General features: G+C 38.3%; 1 protein-coding gene and 1 pseudogene across 20 annotated transcripts in view; both read left to right on the top strand.

Annotated features, from left to right (window-relative positions):
• The window catches only part of Gphn (gephyrin), a 364,069-nt gene that overhangs the window by 310,216 nt on the left and 29,055 nt on the right, over window positions 1-24,798 (top strand). For all 20 annotated transcript variants that reach the window (XM_040742859.1, XM_040742856.1, XM_040742855.1 and 17 more), the window contains 3 exons: window positions 820-878; window positions 1,885-2,038; window positions 14,565-14,686. In XM_040742859.1, coding sequence (XP_040598793.1) covers window positions 820-878; window positions 1,885-2,038; window positions 14,565-14,686 — 335 coding nt within the window. The remainder of the gene's footprint in view (window positions 1-819; window positions 879-1,884; window positions 2,039-14,564; window positions 14,687-24,798) is intronic.
• Window positions 4,014-8,240, top strand: LOC106021355 (annotated as a pseudogene).

Below are 24,798 nucleotides of genomic sequence, written 5' to 3'. Positions count from 1 at the left end.
TAATTATACTCATTTTGTGAAGTTTGAGGAATTATATTCTGAAGTAGAGATTAAAAATAATGTATATCATTTTTTCTCTTTGATTTGCTTGTGTGGTTTTGTTTTGGGTTTTTTGTTTGTTTACAATAGGGTTTCTCTGCATCCCCTACTGCCACAGAACGTCCTCTGTAGACCAGGCTATCCTCTAACTCAGAGATCTACCTGCCTCTGCCTCCTGAGTGCTGGGATTAAAGGCATGTACCACCACCACCCAGCAAAAAATAATATATATTCTTATAGATTAAGTAAATAGTAAAATGAAACCATGCTAAGATGACCACCTTTCTTAGTCTGGAGATTATCTTCCCTCATGTATAAAATTCAACTTTTGGCATAAAGATCACATTGCCTGCTCTTAAAACTGTTCAAGCAGAGAATTATTATTAGCATCAGGAAAGCCTGCAAAGCATTGAAATCCAGAACACACATATTCTCCAACTACAAGATGACAAGACACAATTCCAATATCACAATATTACTAACAGCCCATGAATGTAAAATTGATGGCTACCATGAAGTTACAGAAATCTACTTCCATGCTATAAGTTCTTCTCTAAAATTAGAATATAGTTTTCAAGCCATGAAAATTAGAGGAAATATTTAGTTATTTATTGGCACCAAACCTAATTTTTCAGAGTTAGCAAATGGTTTTCTGCTCTTCTGTATTTGTATATATTCTGGGCCTGTCTGACGATAAAGTATCTGAGAAGCTCATTCCTTTCTATCAGAAACTCTATTAGACTGTATTTTTTGAAATTGCATGACCTGTTCTAATTATAGGGCACTGAAGAACTTGAAGTGCGAATTCTGGTGCAGGCTCGGCCAGGCCAAGATATCCGGTAAGTTCAGATATGCACAATGTATATCCTACAGTGTTTCTAATTGTTCATAAAGTCAGGAGAACATGACTATTATAAACCCACAGCTATGTCAACTAGCCATTTTTTCTCAGGCTTTAACAAGAAACAAAATGAATTTTCTGAATTTTACAATTTTAATATTTTAAATACTAAAGATGAATTCAATTATCAAAATCAACATGAGCAAAAATTTGTTATATGTACATATGCCCACAGTTAACTCTACCTCTAGCTAATCCAAAATTATTCAATCCCAACCTCTAGATTATCCAGAAATTGGAATAGAGATGATCGGGTATTTATACAAGTAGTTAATAGTAACACCCTCTTCAACCACCCTTATTAATATAATAATTTGCTGTTGCTTGCATGTAAATATGAGGTTTCTCTCCTACAATAAATATTATACGTAGTTTGAATTATTTTTGTTACACTAGAAAATGTTTACCCAAATTCCATCACTACTAATTTGCCTAGCATCCCTTTGTAGCAAAGCTACACTTCCCCCAGTTCTATGGCAAGAGGCTAAGGTGCATACTTAGATCTCAACAAACCTATGGTGTCTATGGCGAAATCATTCTAACTAACCTTATTAACATCATTCTTCTTATCACAGAGCTAACCAGCTATGAATCTTTGTTAATGCTGCTAGATATTTTCATACAAATCTTTGCCTTGTCATCAAAGAAAGTTTGAAATTGGTGATTTTAACTATGCTTACAATAAAAAGAAAAATATAATGTAACTTTCAGATGTTAACATATTCTTGTTTAGCAATCATAAATACAATTTCTATTCTGTCTTCTGTAGTGAGATATGACTTTAAAAACTTACAATTTTTAGAATCTCTTCGTTATTAGGCTCCTGACTCATTTCTGAACTTTTTTCTCCTGATTGTCTCCTCTCTGTGATACTGAAGTTTCCCCCTGACTTGAGAAAATGTTCATCTTAGACATAATGTTTATGGTTCTGCTTTGACTTTCAGACCCATCGGCCATGACATTAAAAGAGGGGAGTGCGTTTTGGCCAAAGGAACCCATATGGGCCCTTCAGAGATTGGTCTCCTTGCAACTGTGGGTGTCACAGAGGTTGAAGTTAATAAGTTTCCTGTGGTTGCTGTCATGTCAACAGGGAATGAGGTAAAAAAATAAACAGAGACTTCCCCCACTCTTATATAAATAAACAAAGGTTAGCTGCAAGCTGTAGATAGCAAACTGTTCAGTACTTAGTCTGCAGAAACATGATTTGTGTATCTTATTATAAATGATGGCCCACCCATCCTAGGAAGTGAGTGAGTGAAATAGTATCATGGCTAGTCTTCTTCTTAAAGTTCTGTGTGAATTTTAATCATTAGGAAGGTCTGATAATCTTTTTTTTTAATTTGGTTTGGTTTGAGTGTTTGTTTGAGTCTCAAGTGAAGCATCTGTAGTGGTATGCCATTCAAAATAGATCTACATGTCATGTCAGGCCTTACTTGGAAAGGAGATAATCAGTCTTTTTCTGAGAACTCTTGAAAACCATCCTGACTGCTCTATTGCCTAGGTTGCTAAAATGTCCAGGAGCTCTGTGGTCATGTTGGAAATGTGAAAGGATGAATCTTCTAAAAACTCAATTACAGAATCAAATCCTACCAAGAGTTTTAGCAATTTCTTTGGACTATTAAAAGTTGTTTTTTTTTTTAAAAAAAACAACTTTGTTCTGAAAGTAACTGTTCATTAGTATTATTTTCAATTAAATGAATCTTTAGAAAGGCTATTTCTATGATCTGTGTGCTTCTTTTACTCAAAGCAAACAAACAGAATTGGATTTTTTTATTCTGATGATAAGCAAAGTCTGCACAATTGCACCAATCATTCCTAAAAGCTATCACTGACATGAAACTGTTCTTTTCATTTTGATAGTACAGTGATATGATTGTTTTAATAACCCTGTGTCTAATTGGCACCATGATTAGCAGCAGAGAGATGTTTGCTTCTAATTTTATGATCTCTTTGTTGCTATTGTCCCCCACCCATATTGAAAATTAGCTAATTACAACTTTGTATTTTAGTTCAACAGATGTTTTCTATGTGCCAAGCATTATAAAGGAAATTAGTGGTAAAAGAAAGAAATAAAACATAATATCTCTTCTGAAGGCTTGAAATCCTTAGATATTAGAACACAATAACAACTACCCAAAAAAAAACCCTTTCATTTATTTTCAAAGTGGCTGAAAGAAGTTGCACTTATCTGTCAATGTGACATAGCTGTCATATGTCCAGTCACAATGCAAGCTCCCTTAAATACTAGTTCTGATTTTCATTGAGATATGTGACTGATAAATGCCCACTTCTCCCTTTTAAATTAACTTTTTCAGTTAACATTTAAAGTGTTAAGTTTCATTATTACATTTTCAAAGTATGCTGTTGGATTAGATTCTCTTGAATTCCCCCTTCACCGCTGTCCTTCCCTGTATTGTTTGTCTCCTTTTTTCTCATTCTCCTCTCCCCAAATAATCCTGTCTTCTGCTTTCATGTCAAATATATTTCATTTCCTTAACCCTACATAAGATCTTTTCCTCCCTTCTCATGGTCCTTGTTCTGCAAAAATCACATACATACACACACACACTTTCAAACGCGTGCGTGTGTGTACATTCAAATATTCTCCACATATGAGATACTCAGTATTTTTCTTTCTGGACTTGGATTTTGTTTTACTGTACATAATACTCCCTGTTTAAACAAATATCAGGGTTGCTCTTTTGTAAAGATATTTTTTTTAATTAACTTACAAAGGAACGTGTTCTCATACACTGTTTTCATTCATTTACATTTTGGTTGATTCCATGCTTGTTGCAGCTCCCAAACACTCCCTAGCCCTCTTTACCCACTGAACTCATTTTATTCTTTTATTCTTCCACCTTCTACTTTGTTGTCTCGTGTTCTTCTCCTTCTCTCTGAAAGCTTCTTCTTTCCATTCTCATGGGCCTCTTTATAGTTTGCTGGCCTCTACTCTTATTTATTGCCACCAACATAAACATATTTATGTCTGAAAAAGATCTATTTTTGTCTATGTACCACCCTTTCTTTATCTATTGATGGGCATGTAAGCTGTTTCCTTTTCTTAGGTATTATGAATAGTACAGCAACAACAACAAATAGTACAGCTGTGCAAGTATGTCTGTGGTGTGCTGACTTAGTCCTTCAGGTAAAGTGGTAGAGCTGGATCACATAGTTCTATTTTCAGTTTTTTTTAAACTGATTTCCATGGTGGCTTCACCAGTTACCATCCAAGAAACAATGGATAGAGTTTGTTCTTTCCCTACATCTTTGCCAGCAGTTGTTGACATTTGTTTTCTTGATGGTTCCATTCAGACTGGGGTGAAATGGAGTCTCATAACCATTAAAATTTACATTTCTCTGTGTACACTTCTCGAATCCAATGTGATACCATATGGATGCATTCAAACAGAGACAAGCAAGCAGTTGTTTTAGGCAGCCTAAAGAATATAATACAAGAGGCTAAATAGATTGCCACCATTAGACCCACGTTTATTTCCCAGAAGCTATACAGTAGCTGACAACTGTTTATAATTACAGTTCCAGGGGATCCAATGCCCTCTTCTAGCCTCCACAAGTATTGCATTGCATGCACATGGTTCACAGGTATACATGCAGGCAAAACACCCACACATATAAAATAAAAAATAAATAAATTTAAGAATGTCACACAAAATATCTGGGTAGCTATTTAAAACCTTCCCAGTATTTTATGAACCTATAACCTTATTAAGGATGAGGAAATTATGGCAAAATTAAGGAAATAGAATTATTAACTGTCTCAGATATTTATTACAACAAATGTACATGTTAAAATTTAGGCAGTACTATTAAGTGATTATAAGTATACATTCTTAACCTCTGGCATTGTGTGTGTGTGTGTGTGTGTGTGTGTGTGTGTGTGTGTGTGTGTGTGTGTGTGGTACACTCAGATTCCAGGGCTGAGAGGTATTGCTAACTGGTAGAGCATTTGTCTTGCATGTATGAATCCCATGTACACCCAGGCCATGTGTGGAGGCAGAGGCGGGAGACCTGGCACAGATTTGAGGCTGGCCAGGTTTATGAAATGAGATTCAGAACAGCAAGTAAGAATTTCTCTTAAATTTAATAATAATTTTTAGAAAAAATAAACTTAAACCAGTTTTCTTATTAATATGTTGAACAAGAAACAGCATCAAACAGGGCACCATCAGATGTTGATAGCTTTCTTATTCAGGAGAATATCTCTTAGCAATCCTGGTAACCTTCCATAACTACACTGTTTATTCTGCAAGTGACAGCTCAGGTATAAGAAAATAAGACTCATACTAAGAAATACAGGAGCCACCCTTGCCTAGAAACTATATGTTCTATGTAGGAATCAGTATTTTCTTTTTATAATAAGCCTGGGCAGCTTCCAAGATGCCTATAAAATACATATCTAGTACAAGTGTCACCATGCAGGGGACCCTAAAATTACGACCTCCCACTAGGTATGTATGGTACCTTCCAGTCCACGTGCTTGGTACCATAAATCACTTTTCGTGGGAGAAGTGAGATTACCCTTGGCTGCATGAGACCCTGTTTCAAAAACAAAGAGCAGCAACAGAAGAAATGTTGCCTGGTAACAAGTTGACATTTAATCTTTATCAGATATCCATGGGAACAGAACTAGAGAATGCACTTTCTATAGAAATTATGAAAACAATAATAAAATGGGCGGAATGTCAGTTTGCTTTTTTTTAATCACCATGAAGTGGCTATTTTAAACAATGTCAATGATAAAATAGTCTATTGGTGGGGAGAATATATGTTCAACTTACATTATATACCTGTAAGAAAACATTGAAATAAATTTCAAATTACCTCTCTTCACTGCCTTGCACTACTCCCAACCCCATCCCTACTTACTATGCTACTAGTGCCAGGCAATGTTCTTTTTCGTTGTTTTTTTTGTTTTGTTTTGTTTTGTTTTGTTTGTTTGGGTTTTTTTTTGTTTTGTTTTGTTTTTGGTTTTTTTTTTTTTTTTTTGGTTTTACAAGACAGGGCTTCTCTGTATTGTTTTGGAGGCTGTCGGTCCAGCCCAGCCTCAAACTCACAGAGACCCGCCTGCCTCTGCCTCCCAAGTGCTGGGATTAAAGGCGTGCGCCACCACCGCCCAGCACCAGGCAATGTTCTGATACAGCAAGTCTGTGATAGGAAAGAAAGATAAACTCCATATTCATACAGTTGAGATTCTAACTGTAAGTAGTCAATAAGCAAATAGTATAATGGCACAAATAGGAATAGAAGGTAAAAATGATGAAGAATATCCATAGACACTATTGTCTGCTGAAACTTATCCAACACCAGCCCTACTTTTGCAATTATTGTGAAAGCCTGGAAGTAAATGTCTCAGGCTCTCTTGCCAGCTGCTGTCTAGATACTAGCTTTTTGGATTTTTGAGATTGAGTCTCACTATATAGTTCATACTGGTCTCAAATTCATAGCCCTCCTGCCTTAGTCTCCTGAGTACTGGGATTTCATGCATGTGTCACACTAAACCTCTACTTTTGTTTTGCTAATTGGGTGCATTCACATGGCCATAGAAGGTGAAAGCAGAAGCTTTCTGCAGTCATAGTCTTTAGTAACACCACTTTCTCTCTTTATGACTCCAAGTTTTGCAGTGCATTTATAACCAATCCCTTATATTTAAAAGTCTTCTCCCACCTCATTTACTTGAGTTTTATTTTCTTGTCTATACCTGATTGGTAAAATCCTCTGTTATAGATAAGTGATTAGGGTTGACTGCTAAAGTGAAATTTGTTATCTGCAGTACTTGCCATGTGAGGGAGGTTTATTCTAGACAGATGGACAACAGAAGGTAGGGAACATATTTATCATATCTGAGGAACAGCAAGGTCCATGTGGCAGTAAGAAAAGTAAAAGGTGTGTAAAAGAAATAAATGAAGTTGGAAAGGTGACAGAACCTACACCATTTTAATCTCAATGCCCAACTTGGAACAGTAGAAAAATAGCATAGAACATAAGTGAATAGAATAAGTCTTAAGGCATTGAATGTATTCTGTTACATGGTGTAGCCTGTAGAAGGGACAAGGAAAAAAAGGTAGGCTATGAGATGTACTGAGAAAATTTCAAAGAAGTGCACTGGAGAGATGGTGAGACATACCAGACCCACAATATATTCTGAAGATAAACTTGATATATCTTGATAAGTGATTTAAAGTAGAATATCAGAAAATGTAGGGAGTTAAGATGAGCTCTTAAGTTTTTAACCTAAGTAAGCCTAAGGATACATATTTACCTAATAAGAAAGGCTAGGCAGTAGAAATTAGGACTTCTCTTTTGAATGTGTTGCAATTAAGGTATCTATTAGAAATCCCACTAGAGCTTCCACAGGAGGCCTACACACTGCCAATTGTGCCGCTGCCATATCTCTAGTTATCGCTGTGAAGTTCCAGCACATTTTATGAGTACTCAACACCAACATTGATGGGCGGCAGGAAAATAGCCTTTGCCATCACTGCCATTAAGGGTGTGGGGCGGAGATGTGCTCATTTGGTGTTGAAGAAAGAAGACATTGACCTCACCAAGAGGGCTGGAGAACTCACAGAGGACGAGGTGGAATGTGTGATCATCATCATGCAGAAACCACAGCAGTACAAGATCCCAGACAGAAGGATGTGAGGGACAGAAAGTACAGCCAGGTTCTGACCAATGGTCTAGACAACAATCTATGTGAGGACCTGGAGCAACTGAAGAAGATTAGAGTCCACCAGAGGCTGTGCCACTTTTGGAGCCTTCGTATCTGAGGTCAGCACACCAAGGCCACTGGCTGCTGGGGCTGTACTGTGGGTGTATCCAAGAAGAAATGAGTCCCTGGGCCTTCACTGTTAATAGTTTATGTACCAGTGGGTGGGAAAAAAGAAATCCCACTAGAAATGTGATATTAAATATTTGAGATGCAGATATGCCTTGAAAGTTACCAGCATAACTAGAATTTAAGTTCATACAATTAGGAAGCAGAAGTACAGGAGATGCAGTGTCACTTTTACACTCAAGGTAGCTGATCCCCATCCCTTCCCAGCCTTTATGTTTCCCAGTTTTATTTTCTGATTTGGGCTCTTGAAGATACCATTTATCTGCATATAAATCAAATCTCCCTCTTCAGCTTCCTTTGGATATTTCTATCTTTGCTTTCCCAATCAAAAATGCCTCCTCCTAACTTGTCTGTCCTGACAATGCTGTCCAGTATTCCATGAAACTACTTCTTACCTGTGTCATCAGTGTTTTTTATCTTAAAAAACAAAATTGTAGTGAAACATTCAAAATACAATTCACTATCTTAAACATTTTAAACAGTACTAAATACAAATACCTTTTTTTTTTTTTTACTTGTGGCTTTGTTGTTGTTTAAGTGTTTTGTTCTGTTTTGTTTTGTTTTTGAAACTGGGTCCTACTATGTAGCCCTAAGTGGCCTAGAACTCACTATGTAGATTAGGCTGACCTCGAACTCACAAAGATATCCCCCTCCCCCCAAGTGCTGTAATTAAAGCTGTGGACCACCACATCTGGATGCTCACATTCTTATTGCCAGAAGTGGTCTTTTCCTTGTACAACATATTTTGATCATATTCTTTACCTTCACCCAGCTCCTCCCAGGTCCCTCCCTGTGGTGATATTTTGTTTATGATCTAACAAATAAAGCTTGACTGAAGATCAGAGTGCAGGCCAGGCAGTGATGGCACATACCTTTAATTCCAACAGCCACACTAGTCAGCTATAGAGGCCAGGCAGTGTTGGCACACAGCTTTAATCCCAAGACTTGGGAGACAGAGACAGACAGATCTCTGTGAGTTTAAGGTCACCCTGGGCTACACAAGATTGAATCTGTCTAAAAGAAAAACAGAGCTCATACAAAGGTGATCACACACCTTTAATCCCAGCACTAGGGAGGAGGAGACGGGACAGATATGACTGGGCAGAGAAAGGAAGAGACAAGAAAGAGATACAGTCTGAGGATTCATAGAGCAGTGCAGTCTGAGGAGCAGTCAGTCAAAGGAAAAGTCTGAGGACAGGATCACGCCCTTTGGTCTAAGCATTGGTAGAGGTATGAACTCTAGTGGTTGGCCACTCTGCTTCTCTGATCCTTCAACTTTCACCCCCTGATAGTTGACTCCGAGTTTTTATTATTAAGACCAAAGAGAACTCGTGCTACACCTCCCTGCCTTCCTACCCACCCAACTTTTTATTCTCTCCCTTTCCCTTTCTCTCTAGATCTCCAAAAAAAAGAGAAAAAAAGTATTTTATTGTGCTACTGAAGCTAGAGTTCAACCAGTACTGGGATTATAAACTTTGCTGAGGAGACATGTTTGTTTGTTTGTTTGATGTGCATGGGTGCTAGTGGGTGCTAGGGATCCACTCAGGCACTTTACCAAGTGGCTATCTCAATTTTAAACTCCTTAAATTATGGATAGTCTAGAGTATGCATATCTCATCAAATTAGAGTTTGAGTAACTAATAAATTTTCTAGAAAATGGAAAAAGAAAAGTGAAGGTGTATAAAAGAGCTGCTGCTTTCAGGGAAGGTGAGAATAGTTACTGACCACTTCAAAGAGTGATAGTCTTCCCCTTACCCAGAACTCTTCGATGCAGGCAAAATCATTTCCGTGTATGAGAAAGTGAGTCTTAAGCACATGATGAAATCATTAGGGTCATAGTATTATATTAAATCTCTAAAGAACAGAATTAGAGGGATGTCTCTAATGATAAACTAAGTAGATGTGTTGTTTAGACAAATAAGACAGATATTCTCTTCATGAGGATTTAACAAAAGAACTTTTTCCTTGTAAGATTTCCTCTTGAAGTTTTGCATAACAATAAAAATGCTAATCATTGAATATCTAAAATTGTTTCCCCCGTTGTTCTTAAGGTATTTTCGTGTGAATATTATGGTCATGTTAAAAGCACTCCAAGTACTGCATTTGCCCTTGATGAAAGAATGCCTTTTGTAAAGATAAATACAAGACCAAACAAGTTATAGTTACAACAACAGGTAGTTCATTATTTGATGAATGCATTAATTCATTATCTAAGCATAAAAATTAAACTCTCAACACTGGACTCTAAAATTTAACAGTCAGAATGGATAAAGAAGAAATCTCCCTCCAGTCCAGTTCCTCAGATAAAATAAATGGTTTATAAACTAATTAGAAAAATCTTAGAGACATGAATATAACCATTTGGTAGATAAGATGCTTATTAGTATCAAATAAATACCCCAGCAGCTCTTCACCAAGGGAAAATTTTGGTACATATTTGATCAAATAACCAAAATGCCCCCAAGAACTTTATTTGAAGATTAAAAAATAAATAAATAACTTTGGGAGCTCAACCAATAAATATAACTCCAAATAAATGAACTGATCATCATAGAGAAATCCTCTGTATTAGTTACTTTTCTATTTCTGTAATAAAATATCATGACCAAAAGGAATTTGAGGAAGAAAGGGTTTATTTTAGCCTACAGTTATAGAGGGCTAGGGTCTATAATGGCAAGAAAGGCTTGCCAACAGTTCCTAGGAACAAAAAGCTAGTTCATCACATTTCCATCCACCAGCAGGAAACAGGAAGTAAGGCATGGCTATAAAGCCTCAAAGCAGAGCCCCAGTGATTTATTTCCTCCAGCAAAGTTGAACCTCTGGAAGGGTTCCGTGGTGCCCCCAAACAGTACTACCAACTATGAACCAAATATATATGAGAAAATGAGGAGACATTTAGCATTCAAACCATTATATCCCCTGAGCAAAGAGGCTAAGAGAATTGAGGGAAGTACAGTATAACCAATAAGAGAACCTTACTGGAAAGACTTCTTACCTAAATCCTTCCTTTAAACGTATTGCATTTGTGTGTGTGTGTGTATGTGTGTGTGTGCGTGTATGTGTGCGTGCGCATGCGCGTGCATTTGGAGGTGGTCGTATTAGCTATATTACTAGTTAATATAGCTATATGACAAGGTCTCATGTAGTTAATCTCTATGTAGCTGAGGATGACCTTGGACTCCTAATCATCCTGCCTCCAGCTCCCAAGAAATGTAATGTAAATATGCACCGCCACACCTGGTCTAAAAGAGCTTGGTGCTTCATAGTTGTCTTCAGATCAAAAAATCATCTTTATAGCAAAATAGAGAATGTTAAGGTGACACTTCTCTAGTGTACTACAAAATCTCAGAAATATCTCAAAGGAAACAGCTATGACAGTGTACATACATGATTTTGAGAACTGGAATTGATTGTTGGCTGGTTCTCAAGGAGATGTTAGCGAGAACAGTTCAAGAAGAGACTGGCAAGATTTTTTAAAGCAAGTAACTTGCTGGAACAATCTTTCTCACCTTTTTAGCCCACTTGAAGCTACAATTAAATCTACTAGTCCATGATTCTATGTCAGATTAAAGAGATCTAAATGTTTGTATTAAAACCATCACTTTTGGGGCTAGAGAGATGACTCAGTGGTTTAGAGCACCAGCTGCTCTTCCAGAGGACCTGAGTTCAGTTCCCACCACCCACATATTAGCTCACAACCACCTATAATGGGACGTGATGCCCTCTTATGGCCTGCAGGGAAACATGCAGGGGAGCACTCACATATATAAAATAAATGAATAAATCTAAAAGGAAAAACAGAAAGTATCACTTATGATAGTTTGAGTTATACACCAAGGTTTGGTACAATTGAACTATTACACACACAATAAGTAGAGTATTATAAGTTCATGTTTCTACTTCATTCCTCAGAAGGAAAGTTTATTAGCAAGGCATCCACTTGTAAGGCTTAAAAATAACTCAGGATATACTGAATACCTAGAAGTGGACACTTGGGCTGTGAATATGAAATTGTGGAGATGCTAGTAGCAGGCTGAACGAAAATGAGATAAAACAGAATGGAGCCATGTATGGTGGCCTACATCCTAGCACTTGAGAGGCAGAGCCAGGTACAGCCTCGTCTACATAGCAAGTTCCCAGCTGGACTACATAGTGAGATCCTGTCTCCAAAACAGAAAGAAAGGAAAAAAGGTTTTGATCATTGAGGTCTTTATGAAGAGAATAGATTATAAAGGGAAAAATCAACATCTAAAAGTTGAGTATTGAAAAGCTAGGGCGTTAGTAGCATCATTGATGATATCAAAAACATGAAATAGGAACTTATATCATAGGTAGGATTAAATTGTAAAGAGGAAAATTGTGGATTTATTCTCATATATTTAGCTTTTCATTTAATTCTGTATGCTTCTTTAAAAATACTTAAAATGAACTACAAATTTATCTCTCTCCCCCCCCATTTAACCAGCTATTATTTTATTATGTCAATTTTACAAACTTCCAGTTCTCCAGTTATTTCTAACTATTCTCTTATTTCTGGAACTGTTTACAAAAATATAACAGGCAAAAAAAAATAACATAATACCAATAATAATATAAACCTGCAGTTTTATTTTTAAAGCAATTTGTCTGACTAATAGAGTTAAAGAGTTGCAGGTCTTGGCCTTTATAGGATTACGAGTGTAATACTTTTGCTAGTTAAGATCACATAATTCAGCACTGCAATAGCAGTTTTTCAGTTACTGCCAGTGACTTAGTGTAGACATGGGTTACAGTGTCCTATAGCATATGATAAAGGTAAGTTGTTTAAGGGAATACTTCCAGGTGACATGGTAGAGAGTATTTCCAGCCTCTTTGTAATGAGATTACTTCAAAGCCACTACTTTTAAACCTAAAGTCAAAACTCTGGATACATACTATCACTAATGAATCCGAAAGCAGACTAAAGGGGAGCTGTGGTCCTTGCTCTGGGTGCTTCACATTAACAGACAGAGTATCTGAGATGGTGGTCTTGCTGTCTGCTTCCTTCTCAGTCTACTACCAAGTAGTGCTTTGGGTCTAAGGTTGAAGCTCAGTACTATAGCACATGGGGCCCTGAGTTTGATCCTCAGTACCTTAAAAATAAAACACTCAGCTGGACAAGCAGTGGCAAAAAGAAGCAAGAGGAGGAGAGGAAATTGGAGGAAAGTAGTGGTGAATAAAAGCAAAATTTAGCCAGGCAGTAGTGGCAAACACCTTTAATCCCAGCACTCGGGAGGCAGAGGCAGGTGGATCTCTGTGAATTCGAGGCCAGGCTGGTCTACAGAGCAAGTTTTAACTTTATAAGATTTCTGAAACTTGGGGGGGGGGGAGTTAGGAGGGGGAGGGCATGGGAGGAGGGGAGGGAAAGGGAGAGGGACCTGGAACTGACTTGTGAAGCAACCTTGTTTCTTATCTAAATTTAAACTGAAAAATAAAAAAAAAAAGATTTCTGAAACTGAAGTATCACTCTCTTTCTTTAACTTTATTATTATTGAGGAGGATTGAAGCGCATGTATGCCATAGTGTATTTGTGAAGGTAAAAATACAACTTCATGTAGTTACATCTCTTCTGCCTGTACATGAGTTCCAAGGATCAAACTCAAGCTGTCAGACTTTGAACAAGTACCTTTACCCACCGAGAGCTATCTTGCTGGCCCTTAAAATATAACTCACACATAATCCTCAGTGTGTGTGCAGTGAGTTAAGGGCTCCTTTTCATGAGTATTTTCTAGTTGCAAGTCTGTGCTACACTGTAGACAGATATGGTATGAATTAACCCCTAGGAGTAATAATATGAGAACCAAAGGAAAGTAGATACTCTTATCATGAGAAAAGAAAACTCATATTTATTGAGGCATTAATAACATAATATAAAGAAATAATATTATTAATGATGCTATATATTAATGATGTAATATAGTGTTGGTAATATATTAATATTAATTATATATAATCAATAATATAATAATTTCATTTATGTGCATAAACCGTTGCTTGAAATCTGACAAGTACATTACAAGGTGGCTGTAATGAAGTCATTTTATAAATGAGAAATTTGAGTAATTTGCATTTAATCTGAATCCAGAGGTGTTCCTACTGTACTAAGGTGATACCTTAAACACAAGATATTTGTTCCTTTAAGAAGCTTTTCTTTAATGGTGTTGATTACACTTCAGAAAACATACCAGAAAGCTTGCAAGAGAAAAGGCAAATGGTTGTTCTCTTCAGACTTGATAATATCAGATGTTCTCATTGTCAGGTAAATTGGGCGAGGGTTGGAGAGATGACTTGGTGGCTAAAGCACTGGTTGCTCTTCCTGAGGACTCAGGTTTGGCTCCCAGCACCCACATAGCAGCTCACAAACACCTATAAGTCCAGTTCCAGGGAATGGTGTATAGACATACATGCAGGCAAAAACCCCATACACATAAAAAATATTTTTAAGATGAATTGAAAGATAAGAATTTCCAGAACAAAGATAGTTTTATAATCATCAGTATCAAGGAAAGCCCAGTTTCTCCTTGACATGACTGCCAAATTATAGCTAGTATGAAATTTGACCCACTGTTCAGCTACCATTCTCCTTTACTTACAATATTTATTCAAATTTCCTTTGAACATATAACTTCTACATGCCAGATGCTGTCATAGATACCCAAATGCTAACTTATTCACAGCTAATTTCTTCCATTAGAATGGGAAGCATTACCTAAGAAAATAATTACTGTTGGTTTTTTGACTTTGTAGCTGCTAAATCCTGAAGATGACCTCTTACCAGGAAAGATTCGAGACAGCAATCGGTCAACACTTCTAGCAACAATTCAGGAACATGGTTACCCCACAATCAACCTGGGAATTGTGGGAGACAAGTAAGTATAGCATTTTTTTAAAAAGTTGTTTATTCTGAAATACGAAAATTTAGATTACTAGAGTAGATGGAGCTGATGCTAAAGAGACAGATTGAACAATGTGATCTTCATCGGTCACATTCTTTAGAAGCCTAAGTATTGTAGATGTGCATATGAACTTTAGGAGTAAACATTTTCTTAGAATGGGTATTATAAAAGGAAAAATATTTTACTTTGATGTGGTATATTAAATTGAGGTATGTTCTTGATGTAATTGGCTTTATCCAAGTAGAAATAAGGGTGATGATGTCATTGCTTTTCACACTTTTATTTCAAGAAAGACATTGGAAACAGGTGAGAAGCCTAAGAAAAACTGTCAAAACTAGTATAACCTGATTGTTTGACTTTTAAACACAGTTGTTTTCCATAGGTTTGTACATTAATTTTGTATCCTTGTGTAACCCATATTTCTTCCAGCCTCACCTATTTAATTGCAAAGGAGGTGCATTAACTATACCTGCCAATCTTTAAAACACATTGCCAGTACCTACCAAGTCAATTCAGATCTTCAGTAAATGTTTTCTGTTGGTTTGTCTGTTTTCTGAGCATCCCACTACTAAACAACACTGCTACTTAGCCCCTTTTCACAAGGCACAAATCCCTGTTCTCTACAAGTGTCACTGCTTTAATAATTAAACATTAACCTGGTAAAGATAAAGCCCACTGGAATGATGAATGTCATGTATCTGTCACCCGTATCACTGTCTCCCTTATCACTACCTTGTCATTGAAGAAAGGTCGTCCATCATTCATCGATCCTTTAAGATGAGTGCCAGCTGTATTCTAGGAGGTATGCTATCAACCCATCCCAGATGGAAGGTGGGCACAGTCCAAACCTTAGACATTAGACATCAACATTATATAGGGAACTTTCTAAAGTTTTCAGAGAGAGAGAGAGCACAAGTGTCCCAAACACTATGTAGGACAAACTTCCCATTCCCAATTCCACCTCAACATTCCAAGTGTCTGGCCCACAGCAGGCAGCTTTGGGTCTTTTGGCTTTGGTATTCATTTTATTTTTTATTTATTAAGGTACTTAGGTACTTGGTATACTAAATTACTGACATTATCTTACTACAAAAGCTAAAACACCTTTAAAAGACTCTTATGTTGTCTATGTACTAATAGATATAACTTTTTAAAAAGCAGGTTTGTGGAAAAGGAATGAATTGTCCCTTGTTAGGAGACTTTCAGGCTCCTGGCTGATGAGATCCTGAAGTGGGAGAGCAATTAGGAAAGATAACATCAAAGCCATGATAGGGCCCTCAAGGGACACAGACTTTTCCTTCAGATCCCAAGAACAAAGAGAATTTTCTGGGTGGGAGGATAAAGTTCCATATCTCGGTAGCCTAGTCTTCGTGCCAGAAGTCACAAGGTACTGAAAGTAAAATTATAATTTGAGTTTGTTTCCTGCTGCAAGGAGGGAGACTACAAAAACATTGCAGAACACCTCATGCTTTATCAACTCTACCCTGTGGGAGCAGGGGAGACTGATATGGGGGAGGGGAGACAGGAAAAGGGTCACAACCTAACACTGATGTTTAATTGTGCAGAGTCCTTACTAAATTTGTGATAGATATTTCCTGGTAATGTAATGTTGATTTTAAATTTAACATCAAAGCATACATTGAAGACACCAAACTATAAAACCAGTATAGGCAATTCAGAGAAATGTGCCACTTCATAATATATAGCCTTCTATTTGGTAGCAATACATTGTACAAAACTGAGAACAGGGTTGTTTGAATGTTGCTAATACAGACTTTTTCAGTCTTAGAGTGCTGTATTTAAAAAGCCCAGAATGAATGGTTTAGAACTCAGAGGTGGAATGTGGGAGGAAAGGATTTACAGCTATTCTAGTGGAAATCTGCACTGGGAAATTAGCAAGGGAAACAAGGTACATTACTGTACAGCTATTGATATTCTGTGTAGGTTGCCTCTTCATTCTTTTTGCTATGTATTCCCTTTTCTAATGAAAGCAAATATTGTTATACAGAAGCCTCTGAGAGAATCTCAGCAAAGAAACAAGTAGGCATGGGAGGAATCTTGGGTAAGAAACAGCTCAGGAATGCTTTCAAGCACAAAGCCTTACAAAGCTATATAGATAAGGGTAGAAAGTTGTTGAGAGCGATCATTGTTTTTTAGAACCTCTTATAAATATTGCCAGCCTTTTTTAAGGGCCCTAATATAAGGGCAACATCTTTAAAAGCCATCTTAATACTCCCTAAGATCCTAATGACTAACACCTACTGTCTATTCCTCTACCAACTCTCAGACCTACAGTCCAGACCCTTCTCCTTCATTAATAAAAAGTAAGGGAGGAGATGTTGAGGACCAGGTCACTGTAAATCTCTATTTCTCGCCCCAAGGCACTTCCCAAAACTCAGGCTTACCTGGCACCATAGAGATAACCCATCACTTAACAATGCTTCATTAACACCTGCACTCCCTGGTGAGAGCTCCTGCTCTTTCTCTTATCAAATGCTCCCTGTTCCTAACAGCCCCCCCACTGCTCAGCAGCTCCCCATGGCCAATGTCACATTCCTCTATACAAGTTTGTACAAGATCCTCAACAAAAGCAGCTTGATCAGAAAAATCTGTCTTGCCTGGCAGGCACAGGCCTTTAATCCCAGTACTTGGGAGGCAGAGGCAGGCGGATCTCTGTGAGTTCGAGGACAGCCTGGTCTACAAAAGCTAGTTCCAGGACAGCCTCCAAAGCTACACAGGGAAACCCTGTCTCGAAAAACCAAAAAAAAAAAAAAAAAAAAGGAAGAAAAATCCGTCTTGCTGCCAGTTCTTTGTATCTCTTGTTCCACCATTCCAGGTTCCTGTGGGCTCAGCCCCCTTGCACCCTGCTTGTCAGGGCAGAAAGTAATCCTTATATTCTTGTCATTAAAAAAGGCTTGAGCATGATTTTTACATTCTGTATGATTATACTTTCCAGTTCTTGTTATTTACCTTGGTTTTTACAATCAATATAAACTAGAAAAGTAATTTGTTGTAACTGTTTAAATTGAATTGAGCTAAAGTTTGCCATCATTTATTTAGTTTATATCTGCATAGGTGTTTGGCCTGCATGTGTGTCTGTACAGCATGTGTGCCTAGTGCTGTGGAAGCTAAAGAGGGCATCAGACACTAGGGCTGGAGTTACAGACAATTGTGAGCTGGTATGTGGGTTCTGGGAACCAAACTGGGATCCTCTGGAAGAGCAGCCAGTGCTCTTAACTGTAGGATCATCTCTTCAGCCTATAAAGTTTGCCTTTGTTTTTTTGTCCCTTTTATTTAAAAAAAAATATATGGTGAGTTAATAAGTAAGAAGTATAAGAAGACCTCAAATACCTGAGAGTTAACTTTATTTCTAAATGTTCATTTAGAAATAGTAAGTTTATATTAAAATATATTTCCTGTATTTTCCTCACACAGTGTAGAATGCAATACGTTGGAGTTTTTGTTTTGTTCTTTGAAAAGTCTAATATTGAAACCCAGAGATATTAAATAATTTATCTGACATAATAAAGCTAATTAGTACAGAGGCAGAAATGAAATCTGAATTTCTTGAGATTAATAATGCACAACTCTTTGCTATAATTTGGAGATGTGATAAAAAAATATATATCAGAAGAGCTGTAGCAACTCTAAACTTAGGTAGTCAGAGCAAGTTTTATAAAGAATTTTTAGGATTAGTAGGATCTGGATAGGAAAAGATGATATGTTAATCCAAATAAGAAGCATAAAATTTGCAATAACTGGCCAGACTGATTAGAACAAAAGGTTGGGGTAGAAAGAATACACATAAATTTGGTAAATATTTGAGATTTGGTTTTAAAAGGCTTTTCTATCAAGGTAGAGTTGCCCAAAATCAGTTGAAGTTGAAGCTTGCTTTTTTTTTTCTGCAGAAGTTATATAATAAGTCATTATTTTAGGGGAAAAAAATGACTGCAGTGTATCAGATAGCTAATGACTGAGGGACACTGTTCAGTCAGTCACCAGGAAACATGCATTGAATATGGATATAAGCTACCTGATCTTGATGAATCAGCTGGAGTGGGCTAAGACTTCACCTTTCTAACATGAGGACATGACTGCCCCAAGGTACGATTAGAAGAAAGGTTTTTATTGTAGATATGAGGGTAAGTATAGCCAGAGGCTTCTGGAAGAGTCCAAAACAGGGAGAGAAAGTGGTAGACTGAAGATGACCAGCAGACTAGTCTTAATCATAAAAGGAGGAAGTAAGCCAGGCGTTGGTGGCGCACGCCTTTAATCCCAGCACTCGGGAGGCAGAGGCAGGCGGATCTCTGTGAGTTCGAGGCCAGGCTGGACCGATAGCCTCCAAAACAATACAGAGAAACCCTCTCTCATAAAAAATAAAATAAAATAAAAAATAAAAGGAGGAAGTAGGGGGAGAAAGAGAGAGGAAGAGAGAAACAACCAAGAGAATGGGGAAGATGAGAACAAAAAGAAGACTAAAGAGAGAGAGCATAGCTGAAACAGTTCTAAGAATGAGACGCTGGAGAGTGGGACTTCTGAGCCAGAGCAGTTTAGGTTAAGGGAGGAGGTAAGAAAAGTTAGGTACTAGCCGGGCGGTGGTGGTGCACGCCTTTAATCCCAGGACTTGGGAGGCAGAGGCAGGCGGATCGCTGTGAGTTTGAGGCCGGGCTGGACCGATAGCCTCCAAAACAATACAGAGAAACCCTGTCTCTTAAAAACCAAAAAAAAAAAAAAAAAAGAAAGAAAAGCTAGGTACTTAAGATAAATACTAAGGGAGCCTGGAAGCCAGCTCCCTTACATGCTTTGTCTCTTAAAAACCAAAAAAAAAAAAAAAGAAAGAAAAGCTAGGTACTTAAGATAAATACTAAGGGAGCCTGGAAGCCAGCACATACATGCTTTGTCTCTTAAAAACCAAAAAAAAGAAAGAAAGAAAAGCTAGGTACTTAAGATAAATACTAAGGGAGCCTGGAAGCCAGCACATACATGCTTTGGTATGCCAGTAGGTACCACAAATAGCTATTTGTCCCTTCTGACAATGAAAAAGAAATGGCTCCTTTGGTTTTGAGGGGAATGAGCACCAGAATTTGGGGGAGTGGAGTTTCCTTTGTACCTAAAACTAACAGATGTATAGTTGTAAGTCCATGGGTCACAGAAAGTAGAAATAATGCAGTAAATTCAGTGAATGCACTGTGAGCTTTAAGTAAATTGCTATTGAAGATACAAAAGATGTATATCTTACCACTGAGGAATTATAGTCTAATAAAAAACTTTCAAATGTTGGGGTACCCCAATTTGAGGAGGGGTCCCCAAGCTGGATTTGTCACCCCAAGAATCAAGAGTCCACGCGCCAATTGATGCAACACGCAAGAGGCTTTAATTAGGCATCTGCAGATGGGCCTCTCGGTCAGCTTTTAGACCAAATGGCCCCGAGGTTCAGTTACAATCAGCTTTTAAAGACAAAACCCACAAGCCTTTGGGAGGGGTCCCTATCTTGTGGGGGGGGGGGGTACGTGACAACTGACCAGGGGAAGTAGATGTCTTCCCGACCTACAAGTTGTAAATTCCTCAAACCTTGGTATAAGTTAATCATCTCTCCCTAAGTAAATGGTGGTTATCATCTCCTTGTTTCCCACGAATCTTGTTTGCCCATCTCCGACGCCCTGGTCAGTTCGTCACAGGTGGTCAGCAGCCCGGAATTTGGCCTTTTGTGGGTTTACAGCCCTTCTACAATTAAGGTTGCTAAACCATACATCCCATTCTGTGGTTTGGCCAGTTCCTGGGATGTGGCCCTTTGTTTACTTTCTGAGTTCTCTAGTGGGGTGCCCTCCCTGTTTAAGCTTATATTTTATTTCTATAAATTCAGGGTCTTTCACAAACATTCCAGTTCTAAAACTCAGATTTCAAAAATACATTAAAAAGAAAGAAATCAGGAGAAATGGTAAAGGCTGTTGCATAGCACAGAATAGTACCATTGTTACCCTTGTTGATTCATCTTCATTTGGACAGCACCTTATTGAAATAGTATGTTTGAAGAAAACAACCACACAACTGTTAGGCCTCTTTATCCCAGTTTTATATCGTTTTATTTCCCCACCCTTGTCCTCCATTTGTAATCTAATCTTAATGGGAGACTTTTTTAGTGGCCATTGCCTTTCCCTGTCTGAGTCATTCAGCCTTATTGTAGTTGATATTTTGTTTCATTGATTGATAGCTGTAGAAATTTCCTACCTACATAGAGTAAGGACATGACCATTCCAAGGTATAGTTGAGAAGGTTTTTATTGTAGATATGAGTGAGAGTTCAGCAAGGCACATCTGTAAGAGGTCAGATGAGAAAGTGTAAGTAGTAGAGTAAACATGACCAGCTATAGGATCCTGCCATGATGGAAAGTGAGAGAAGAGGACCAAGAGAGGAAGACAGAGCTAGTGCAGAGAGCACAAGGTCGAAATGGCAGGCTTATATGGGAATGAGAAACTGGGGGAAGGGAAGTCCATGGCCTGGAGATGTTTAAGGGTGTGGGTGGGGTGAAACGAGCCAGAATGCCAGAATGGACTCTGTAATAGGTATTTGAGAAACTGAGAGCCTAGAGGCCAGCATGCACTTTGGTATGCTAATAGGCACCACAGTTAGCCATTTGTTCTGGTTCTTTTGGACCTGATACTACCCTAAACTCACAAACTTTCCGAATGACCCTCAACCCAATTCTGATTATGTCTCACTCATACATTTCATTTCTTATATATAATTTTCATTTTAATCAATAATATTTGAATCGGTCAGTATTATTATCACTTATTTCATTTATTTTCTTAATTTTTTTTAAAGGATCTTACGATGTAGCTGTGGCTGGACTGACTGTTGGGTTGTTAGTAGATTGAGTTCTTAGAAAACTGGCATATTTTACAGAAATTATCAAGATAGACTAAGCTGTGTCTATAGACTAGGCTAGCCTCAAACTCACAGAGATCTACCTGTGTATCTCCAAAGTGCTAAGATTAAAGGCATGCACCTCAACACGCAGTATTTTCTTAGTTTTTAAAATGCTGTCCGCAGTAGCTGGTTAACTTCAAAGCTAGGCTGTGTTTTCTTTTCTCTTTTTAATACCATAATGCCAAAATACCTAGTGGAACTAAAGAAAGTAGAAATGACAGTTATGTGTAGTACATGTGTTATGCCACATATGAACTAATGCCCAGAAAATGCTTGTAGTTATCCTTATTCTCTGAATTTAGTAAATGCCCCCAACTTTTTGCTGTTTAGGTATTTATTAACTATGTTTATTCTTTATACACAAAACCTAGAACTTCCTGCATCTGCCATCTTCATTCATCTTAAAATGATACAACTTGCTATTGATTTAGCAAAAAAAATGACTATTTAGCAGATGTTGTTCTTCTATTTTTATAGTAAATGTTTTTAAATAATAATTTTCTTTCTGAGCACTTTGAAGTTGGGGGAGGATTGATACTATAATTACAGCACTTCTCTGTTCCTTTTCATTACTCCAGCCCCTCCAATCTACATCCTCTGCTCTTCTTCAAATTCATGGCCTCTTTTTTCACTAGCTGTTATTGTATGCATACATGTTTCTTTTTTTTCTTTCTTTTTTTTTTTTTTTTTGGTTTTTCGAGACAGGGGTTCTCTGTATTGTTTTTTGGACCGTGTGCTGGAACTCGCTCGGTAGACCAGGCTGGTCTCGAACTCACAGAGATCCACCTGCCTCTGCCTCCCGAGTACTGGGATTAAAGGCGTGCGCCACCACCGCCCGGCTTGCATGCATATATGTATAAACACATATATCCCTAAATATAACGTGCTTGGCCTGTACATTACTTGTATGTATGTTTTCAGGGCTTACTGGCACTGAACAACCAATTGTACTCTTCCCTGGAAAAGACCTTCTCCTCTACTCTCAGCTTTAAGCAGTTGCCTGTAGTTCTTTGTTTAAGGTTGTGGCCTTGTGAACTTTTCTCCACTTCTGTTATGATATAAGGCTTGACAGGGACCTTGAACAGGTCCATGGGTAGGCGAGGGACAAGTGCACAATGCCATCAGACAGGACTTATATAGAAAGTCTATTGGGGAAAGGGAGATAAGAGAGAAAAATACAGAGGGAGAAACAGAGACCTGCCTCCTCAGAAAAACAACAGGGGGGGTGGGGAGAAGGGACAGGAGGAGGTGGAGCTTGTCTCTTAAAGGAACCTTTGCGCCTTTGTAGAGAGACAGGGTACTGCCTACCATAAGTGCAGGGGTGACCCCTCTGCCTGGTCCCCAAGGGGTAGAGCCAGGTTTGCATTTGCCTGGATGCTAATAACATTGGCATGTTCTTGGGTGTCATCTTTGTTCAGCTGGCATTCAGGCAATCACTTTGCTGAGAATTGGTGGGTATAGCTTCTGATGTTACTAGGAGACACAATCTTACAGCAAAATCCCTGATTTTCTGGCTCTTACACTCTTTCTGTCCCCTCTTCCACAATCTTCCTGAACCACAGGTGTGGGAGTGTTGTGTAGATATATCCTATGGGACTGGGCTCTACAACTCTGTATTTTTTTTTATTTAAATTAGAAACAATCTTATTTTACATATCAATCCCAGTTCCCTCTCCATCCCCTCCTCCCCTGTCCTCTATATCCCCCCATCCCATCTTCAAAGTCTGTCACATCATTTGGAGCAGGGCCTAGGGCCCTCCCCCGTGTGTCTAGGCTGAGAGAGTTTCTCTCTGTGGGGATTGGGCTCCCAAAGTCAATTCATATACTAGGGATAAATACTGATCCACTACCAGAGGTCCCATAGACCACCCAGGCCTCCTAACTGACACCCACGATCAGGGTGGGATCCATGAGCTCCCCCTGGTTCAGGTCAGCTGTTTCTGTGGGTTTCTCCAGTCTGGTCTTGACCACTTTGCTCATCACTCCTCCCTCTCTGCAACTCAATTCCAGGAGTTCAGCTCAGTGTTTAGCTGTGGGTGTCTGCTTCTGTTTCCATCAGTTACTGAGTGAAGGCTCTAGGATGGCATATAAGGTAGTCATCAGTCTCATTATAGGGGAAGGGAATTTAATGTAGCCTATCCACTATTGCTTAGATTCTTAATTGTATATCTCCAGACATTTCCCTAGTGCCAGATTTCTCTTTAAACCTGTAATGACTCCCTCTATTATGGTATCTCTTTTCTTGCTCTCCTCTTTTTTTTTTTTTTTTTTTTTTTGGTTTTATGAGACAGGGTTTCTCTGTATTGTTTTGGAGGCTGTCGGTCCAGCCGGGCCTTGAACTCACAGAGATCCGCCTGCCTCTGCCTCCCGAGTGCTGGGATTAAAGGCGTGAGCCACCAACCGCCCAGTGCTCTCCTCTATTCTTCTTCCGACTCAATCTTCCTCATCCCTCATGTCCTCCTCTCCCTTCCTCTCCTCCCTTTCTGTTTCTCCTAACTCCCTCTCCCCTCCCCCCCCATGCTTCCAATTTGCTCCAGAGATCTTGTCCCTTTCCTCTTCTCTGGGGGACCATATATGTCTCTCGTAGGGTCCTCCTTGCTTCCTAGTTCCTCTGGCAGTGTGGATTGTAGGCTGGTAATCCTTTGCTCAATGTCTAAAATCCATATATGAGTGAGTACATACCATGTTTGTCTTTTTGTGACTGGGTTACCTCACTCAGGATGGTTTCTTCTAGTTCCATCCATTTGCCTGCGAATTTCAAGATTCCATTGTTTTTTGTTTTTTGTTTTTTTTTTCCACTGAGTGGTACTCCATTGTCTAAATGTACCAATTTTCTTTATCCATTCTTCAATTGAGGATCATGTAGGTTGCTTCCAGGTTCTGTCTATTACAAATAATGCTGCTATGAACATAGTTGAACTGATGTCCTTGTATGAATGTACATCCTTTGGGTATATGCCCAAGAGTGGAATTTCTGGATCTTGAGGTAGATAGATGCCCATTTACCTGAGGAACTGCCATACTGAAATAGGTAGACCAATGGAATCGAACTGAAAACCCTGATATTAACCCACACATCTACGAGCACCTGATTTTTGACAAAGAAGCTAAAACAATACATTGGAAAAAAGAAAGCATCTTTAACAAATGGTGCT

The sequence above is a fragment of the Mesocricetus auratus genome, unplaced genomic scaffold (assembly GCF_017639785.1).
Source record: "Mesocricetus auratus isolate SY011 unplaced genomic scaffold, BCM_Maur_2.0 Super-Scaffold_15014, whole genome shotgun sequence".
Taxonomy (NCBI): domain Eukaryota; kingdom Metazoa; phylum Chordata; class Mammalia; order Rodentia; family Cricetidae; genus Mesocricetus; species Mesocricetus auratus.
Note: the sequence above shows the minus strand (reverse complement) of the source record. Positions and strands in the feature narration are given on the sequence as shown.